We start from the raw sequence: 8216 nt of genomic DNA, 5'->3' as shown, positions 1-8216 counted from the left end.
GGTAAGGCCTGATTTTTCTGATGTTGTGTAGTGCAAAGTGGCACAACTGCGAGACAGATGCAGCATGGTTAGAGAAGGAGCTGTCATCAAACATGATGATGCCCAGGTTTCTCTCAACCTTGATTGGGGTAAGAGATGAAGAGGTGATTTTGAGAGTTCAGTCTTAGAGAGGTTTAGTTGAAGGTGGCATTCTTTCATCCATGTGGATATATGTGAGCAAGACAAGTAAGATCCACAGCTTCAGTATCGTCTGTGCCATTTTGAAATTCATGAGAGGAGAATGAGCAAACACATTTCAAGTAGTATTTGCATCATTGTACTGTGGGGTGGAAGAACAAAACACTCTGGTGCCATCGTGTGTCCTAGAGCCAAATGACAGCTGAAACACTGGTTAAAACAGCAGGAGACAAAAATGTTTGTCAAATCTGCAGATCTGTTACAGATGAGGATTGGTGCAGAAAATATAGCACATAATGAATCTCAATATTGAGTTTTCCTGTGTTTGACTCTGTCTCCCCCCACTGGCGGCAGCAGAGAGATGGCTGTTTTTTCATGAATTCAAAATAGTCCTTCCTCAGCAGTACCTGTTGCACCTGCTGAGTACTGGAGATATGGAGAAACGGGATTATATCATGTCCAGTTTGGTTTGACTTGGATGTGACATGTTCAGCTATGTAGAAAACACACCACTCTGGCATCAAGAATTGCACATATAAACTGTAACAAACAATGTTTCATAATCTTCTGGATAATTTTAAATTCAAAGTTTCACTGTAATTCAGTGTATGACTTTAACATTTTAACATTTCTGACAAAGTGTATCTGACTCCACATTTAATAAAAACATTTTTACCATTGTTTCCCTACATTGTCCAGCTTATGTGCACACTTTAGGCCTGTATTAAAATCAGTGAATCAATTTAGACATGTTTTAATTGAGTGCACTACAAAAATAGTGCTGTTTTTCTGAAAATATTTTGTATAACAACAGGTAATATTTTCTATAATATCCATCAAGAGGATGCCAGTGTGGATCCGGTACAGTTTGTTCTGGTAGGAAACAACATGACTAACACATTTTAAGGTAAATTTACAATTATTTTCTTTTGTTAAACCTTCATTTATGTTTGACTCCCATTTTGTCACTTACTCTGGGTCTGTTTATGATACGGTTTCTTTTCATTTTAAATCCATTTCCCTTATTTCAGTTGGATAATCAGCTGTAAACACTGCCCTGTGAGTCCTCCTCAAATAGTTTATGGGTTCCTTATGCGATGTTTAAAGTTCTCGCGTGTTTGCACCAGCTAGAACTAAACTTCACATGTTTTTAATCAACATCATGATCTGTGTAAAAGTTAAAACTAAAATGTAATTTTGGTTATTTATCTCCTTCTACTGAAGATGGGTTTCTATGCAACAAGAAATTGGCTTGAGCAGTAGGTGCTCATTAGATTAGCTCTTAACATGCTTTTTTAAAAAGTGAGTCATGCCTTTATATTTCAATGTGTAAAGATTATATATCTAAATATGTATATTGTGTATCCCTGTGGTTTGTTATCATGAGTGGAACGTGAGAATGGAGAGTGGGAGAGATAAAGGATGGATTGAGAGAGCAGACTGAGGATGAGACCCCACCACTTTAACACAATAAGCAAAGCTGAGAGGAATGTCATGCCTTAATGAGATTTCACAGCAGAAAACTCTCTTCCTCATAAGATGACTGGATTTGAAGCCCATGTGTGTGAAATTGTCTTTTAAAAGAGGCACAACTGTAGTAGCAAACTTTCTCTGTTAACTGATCCACAAACAGAGAGCATTATTCATGCCACCCCGTGTAAAAATAAGCTATGAGTAATATTAAGCTTTAATTTGCCTGATATTTTTTTAAATGAAAATTATGGGATATGACAAAGAAAAAGAAAAATTAGTTATTGGAATTGCACAGTTAAAATACAGCAAACAAAACTTTACAAATATCCATGATTTATTACCTCAGATTGTGTGAGCAGAAACTGATCAGGTAATGTGACATGAGTAACATTTTCTGTATAAATATCTTTAATACGATAAAAATCCAATAGTAGCATATGTAGTGCATATTAACACAGCAGACTGAAACTTCGCAAGAAGTGTCAAGTTCCAATCAAGTGGCAGCAAACAAAGATGTAGAAAATCAATAAATAATATGTTTTAAATAAACATGACAGATTCAGACAGGAGTGAAAAATGAACCACTATTTAAATAAAATGTTTCTTTTCCTACATTAATATCAAACCACATCTCTGCTGCTCAGTGACACCTGATACCAGCACCTCAGTCCAGAGTTTAATATGAGCATACTGATTAAGATCTGGTTGGGTTGTTTAAATGAATAACTATTAATATGTTTCAGTGATTACTGTGCCATTGTGCTGTGGAGTCACTGGTCCTCTGTGGTTCCAGTGTTCACAGTGTTAGCAGCTGTCAGGAGTGATGAGAACAGAGAGTCTGGTCTTTGCTTCAGCACATCTGGGTGGTCTAACTCAGCCGCCTGTCAGATGCAACACATACTATCAGAGTGGGTTCATGATTATATAAACTTAATCTTTGTGTACTGTATTTGTGTTTTACCTGTCCATTGTCCATGACTAGAATACGATCTGAGTGCATCACAGTGTTGATACGATGGGCGATGGTGAGCATGGTGCAGTCCTGGAAGGCCTCTTTGATGGTATTCTGGATCAGAGCATCTGTCTCTGCGTCAATGGAGGCTGTTGCCTCATCCAGCAGAATGATCTGATGGACAACAGGAGGGACCGTTACTGTGGAAATAGTTTTTCAGAGGAGTGTTGTGAATTCTCTCATGCTGTCTAAACGAGTCAAAGTGAACTTTATTGTCATTCAGACCATCCAACAGAAGTGCACAGCAGAATTAAATTGTGTTTTCCCAGCTCAATGTGCAGTCGTATAAAAAAATGTATTAATATAAATATATAAACACAAACATAAATAGACATAATAGACGACAGACATAACAAATAGTGCAACATGTCAGTTGTAATAATAAGGTGCTCAAGTGTTAGACAGTGAATTAGTGCACAATGCAGCAGCAGGGAAATAGCAGCAGATTAAAAATACAGTAAAAGTAGATTAAAAATATCGTTTGTGGAAGGTGAATATGTATATACATTCAGTCAGTCTGTGTTTGTGATTGTAGTGTGATAGTGCGTGTGTGTGTGTGTGTATTATTAAAGGGAATTGAGGAGTCTGCCAGCCCCTGGTGGACCAAGTATTCACAACAGTTTGAACTCAGTCATTCCCCTTATTGATGGCCAGTTTCAGACAGATGTGCCACTACGTAAGGCCTTCACTCAGAACTGCAGCTCTCTCTGCTCTCCATCCAGTCTTCCTGTCATGCGTTCCTGATAATGTAAGCATGTTATGTTTTTGTATTTGAGTGCTTTTCCTTTTAGTTTGATTTAATATTCAATTATCTACAGTTCCACAGATTGATATTTAGAACAGAACAATTGACAATTGAGAGCAGTGAAGATATAATATATAAGTTAATGATACAACACAGCAAGTAATCTTACCGGACAAACACTCTGGTCATGGTGAGGTAATTTATGCAATTGTGAACAGAGAAATCACAAGCAGTTACATAGTTTCGGGCACACAGATACAATATGTAGAGATGATTATCAAATGGCTGAACTGCTCAGTAACACTAATATTGTCAAGTGTGCAAAAAGAATAGACAAACCTTGGAGTTACGGAGTAGCGCTCTGGCCATACACATCAGCTGTCTTTCTCCTACGGAGAAGTTCTCTCCATTCTCCAGCACCTGTGCCTGTAGCTTCCCCTCCAGCCTGGAGATCTGAGGAGACACATCAATCATCATAACATCACTTTTACTGCTGCAGCTACAACTTCTACAAGACTGACCAGACGGACAGTGATCAAACAGTCCATTAACTTAATAATTAATTACAACAACATGCTAACAATAACATTTTGTGTTTTTGAAGAGGGTTAAATGAGAGGGTTAATTCCGCTGTCGCATCTTGGTCTGCATAAATGATCACACACCATAATAAAAGTGTAAATCTACTGTTCTGGTGTCATACCGAGTCCTTCATGTAGGTGTTCTCCAGCGCTGCCCAGATCTCCTCATCAGTGTAGTTATTAAAGGGATCTAGGTTGTACCTGTAGACAAACGCATTCATTATCACAGTTGGTTAGTGAAAAAAAGTGTGTAAACAGACAGCTGTGGGGAGTTGGTGGTACAGTTACCTGACTGTGCCAATGAATAGGACAGGATCCTGGGGGATGATGGACAACTTGCTGCGCAGATCCTGCAGACCAATGGCCATAATGTCCACTCCATCTATCAGGATGCTTCCTGCAGCTGGCTCCACCAGCCTGAACAGAGCCACACCTAAAGAGGACTTCCCTACAAACGCAAAGCAGAGAGTACCTGATCATACTTACCCTGATTGTTTAGAGAAGCAGGGTTTCCCTCAGCAACGTACAGTCATGGTTTAAAAAAATAACATTGTTATTTTAAAGATGCTGCTGTTACACAGTTGTCAAATTTGCCTTGTATGGGACAAATTATGGTCACTGCAGACTCACAACTACTGGTGTAAAGGCCTTACCAGAGCCTGTCCTTCCCACAATGCCCAGCTTCTCTCCAGCTTGGATGAAGAAATTGAGCCCATTCAGGACGATGGGTGTATTCTCTCTGTACCTCATCTTATAGTCCTGGAAGGTGATGGCTCCGCTCTTTGGCCAGTCCTCTGGGATCGGAGCCTCCTCTATGTGTCTGGGGGCCTCAGGCTTGCAACTCTGTACAGAATAAACATCGACTACTTTGAGGGAGGGAGCTCTGAACTGCATGCAAAGGCTTTTACAACTGCACTTCTTGAGTGGAGTTTAATAGGCTCAAGAGGACCAGGAGAGATGGTGGGACTGTGTGTAAATGGTTATTATTTCTCTAGAGCAATCTGAGTCTGACCGTGACGTATTCCAGTATCCGCTCCACTGAGTTGAACCTGGCCTCCACCTCTGTCGACTGCCGCACTACATATTGAAGCATGCCTGTCAACTGGAAAACACATAGAGATTCTGTAAACACACACATTGCATTTACTTTCAACATGTTTTGAGCCAAACATTTGTAAATTTGCTGTAGAAATGCACCTGTATGGTGTAGGACATGGCCAGGCCTTTCAAGGATGGACTGATGACGTCGTTACTGCTGAGCACCACGAACAGAGACACAAACAAGGTCATGGATGAAGCCATGCAGTCCAGCCAGAAGGAAAGCCAACGTGTCCCAGAGTGAAAGAGTAAATAGTGGTTGGAGTTGATGTCATTCAGGGACTTGAACCTACAATATGACATTGGACAGGTCAGGCTGTGTGAACACCACTTTACCCCAACTATTAATAAGACAGTGTATACAACACAGACCAGGACCAGACACTGTGACTAAGGCATCACCTACTGCTGCTGCACCGCATGAATAAAAAGCAGGGAAGAATTGAAACGGCATTGAATTCTTAAAAAACCTGAAAGTTCAGCAGACAGAAAAAATAAACAAAATATGTCATGTTGAGAAACTGAAATTTCTTACAGCTTTATGTGGCTGTGTCTTATGTTGTAGGCATGAATAGTGCTGAGGCCCTGCAGGGTGGAGGTGGTGAGAGAGATACAGGGAGAGCGACTGATGTTCTCCATCCTCTTCATCTGACGGATGCTCCTCTGGAAGACACTGCAGAGAAATCACTAGTTTAATCTCAACTTTTCAGCCCACTGTGAAGACAGCAATTTCCATGACAATCTAAAACTTGTCATTTTCCTACAGTGCCTGTAGCAAATGATTGTATCATGTTTAGACTAAACTGCTATTAACTCACAAGAGGATGAGGGTGAACAAAGCTCCCATAATGACCACAGCTACAAGCATGAGAGGGAAAACGGCCGAGATGATGATAATTGTAAAGGTGACCATTAGTGTAAACGCCAGGAAAGGGTCCATGTGGAGGGGAAGCACAGTGTCCAGCTCCTCTTGATCTTTCGCAAAGCGGTTGAGAATGCGACCTGCTGGCGTCGTGTCGAAGAAATTCATGGGACTGTCAATAATCTGCGGAGAGGAACAGAAGAAAAAATCTTCATCATCAGCACCTCATTGGTGGCTACTTTGGCTTCTAACAGGAATGAAAAACGTCCCCGTTTTTTAAACGGCAAACACATTATTAGATGGTTAGATGGCAGACTTTCAATGAACACACATTCAGTTCACTTGTTCACACTGTTATCCGCTATTAAAATGGTAAAGTTTGAATGTTTGATGGTACTGTACCTTCTTGAACATGGTGTTGTGGAGTTTGCAGGAAGCGTTCATGGTCATTTGAGTGTAGATAAAGCATTTGATGATGGCAAGTATCACCATGACGACCACCATCATGCCATAAATCAGTTGGTAGAAGTGCAGGTCTGGGTTTTGTGAGATGTCGCCCTGGTGTGAAGTTGTGCTGTTGTGTGACTGGGACAAAACAGTGGATGTATGATGTTAGAGGAGATCAGGGTCATAGAGAGATCTAATTAGTACTAAAAGTTATTTTAATTCCAAGAAGGACTTTTATGCTGTTGTGAACACAATATGGCACAGAGTTGTGGAAATAACACACGCTGTATCTATGTATAATGGTATAATGTAAATGTGTATAATGATAATGGCCAAATTTACTGCTTTAAGAGGATTCTGTAAAGACAAGATTACAGTGAGAGGCAAATCTGGTTTTCTGACACATCCTGATGACTATGTTTATGTGTAGGTCCTTTGAGGGTGGATACTGTGTGAAATGAATCCAATAAAAAGATTCATATCAGTTTAGTACAAAAGGGAACAGACATGAGATGACAAGATGTTCTCTTCAGGTGGTTGCTATGAATAAAAATCACCTTCTAACACGGTAACGGTCAGATAAAAACACTGTGCGGCCTGCCAGCTGTGTTATTTGAGAATTGCGTTCATGGGACAGAGGCAGACGAGTCTGTGCTTAGGCCTGTAAACTGACTCCCTGCCTCCCTCTGCAGGAATCACTGGGTTTACTCTGCTTCATCACCACACACTAGTATCAAACATGTGTTGAGCTGTGTAAATGTAAATAAATATAGAGTGTGGATCTGTATGTCTGTCATTACTGTTGTGCAGAACTCTAAAGGCAAACCCAGGCAGACAGTTGGTGTGGTTCAGCAGTAAGGGCTGGTGAGCAGTTTTTGTGTGTGCATGTGAGAGACAATAAAGAGAGAGAGATGGTTCTCACCCCGTCACCCTGCCCCAGCCAAAAGCTGAGCCACCAGTTGCTGAAGGCCGTGGATCCGATCATCAGGACGATGCTGAGGACGGTGAGGGAGGTGATAATGTAGCCTGCAGCGACAAAGTGACACAGAATATCATCAGGCAGGTTGTGCATTGGTGATTCGTGCATTATTACATAGAATCATACGTGTGTGTGTTATGTCAGACCTCCAGCTGCCTGGAAGTACTGCTGGTAAATTTTCCAGGAGACAGCGCCTTCTGTGGAGGCCTCCTGACTGACCAGCTGATCATCAGCACTGACAGTGGCTGAAGAGGAAGAAAAGGATTTTAGAGAACGATTAAAGTCACTTTAGTTTGTGTCAGCATGTGTCCTGACTAACTGGACTGTGTTCCTATAGAAAAAGAATAAAAAAAAAAAAAAAACTAAATATGTAAATGTACACAAGCCTCACTGAAGATCCATTCACCCAAACATTTGTTACATTCACAAATGTGAAAATTCACATAACTACAGAAGAATATAATTTTATATTTATATAGACACTAGCCATCTCTCTGGATTTTAAATCTGCTGCAGTATTTCTGCAGAGAGAAAGAAAGAAAGTGTTTATAGCTGTTCCCAGCAGTCACACTCAAAGGCAGAGTAAAAACCCAACCATCTTAAAAAGGGGCGAGACGTGATAATTGTTTGAATATGGGGACAGCAGCGTGTGTTTTCTCTCCTGGAAGTCATTGGCACATGTTTGCTGTAAACACGAAAAGTGACAGAAATAGTGTGTGCTAACGAAGTGTGAATGAAGTGTGAATTTCATATTGTTGGTTTTGGAAAGTTAAAGAAATTGTTGGACACAGTCCACAATTCCAGTGTTGGAGAGGTGAGGGGAGAGGGAGAGGGTGGGAGTG

General features: G+C 40.6%; 1 protein-coding gene across 3 annotated transcripts in view; it reads right to left on the bottom strand.

The window, feature by feature from the left end:
* Nucleotides 1–1966: 1966 nt before the first annotated feature.
* Nucleotides 1967–8216, bottom strand: part of abcc12 (ATP-binding cassette, sub-family C (CFTR/MRP), member 12) — an 18151-nt gene continuing 11901 nt past the window's right edge. For all 3 annotated transcript variants that reach the window (XM_087180241.1, XM_023429717.2, XM_087180242.1), the window contains 13 exons: nt 7521–7619; nt 7318–7421; nt 6351–6533; nt 5905–6131; nt 5622–5759; nt 5186–5375; nt 5001–5090; nt 4642–4831; nt 4277–4436; nt 4111–4189; nt 3747–3860; nt 2612–2776; nt 1967–2531 (listed from right to left, as the gene is read on the bottom strand). In XM_087180241.1, the coding sequence (XP_087036367.1) occupies nt 2421–2531; nt 2612–2776; nt 3747–3860; nt 4111–4189; nt 4277–4436; nt 4642–4831; nt 5001–5090; nt 5186–5375; nt 5622–5759; nt 5905–6131; nt 6351–6533; nt 7318–7421; nt 7521–7619 (1850 nt within the window). In that variant the 3' untranslated portion in view covers nt 1967–2420. The remainder of the gene's footprint in view (nt 2532–2611; nt 2777–3746; nt 3861–4110; nt 4190–4276; nt 4437–4641; nt 4832–5000; nt 5091–5185; nt 5376–5621; nt 5760–5904; nt 6132–6350; nt 6534–7317; nt 7422–7520; nt 7620–8216) is intronic.

The sequence above is a fragment of the Seriola lalandi genome, unplaced genomic scaffold (assembly GCF_002814215.2).
Source record: "Seriola lalandi dorsalis isolate HSWRI2012SDOR001 ecotype SW California unplaced genomic scaffold, Sedor1 jcf7180002054898, whole genome shotgun sequence".
Classification (NCBI taxonomy): Eukaryota; Metazoa; Chordata; class Actinopteri; order Carangiformes; family Carangidae; genus Seriola; species Seriola lalandi.
This window is presented reverse-complemented; position numbering and strand designations above follow the sequence as displayed.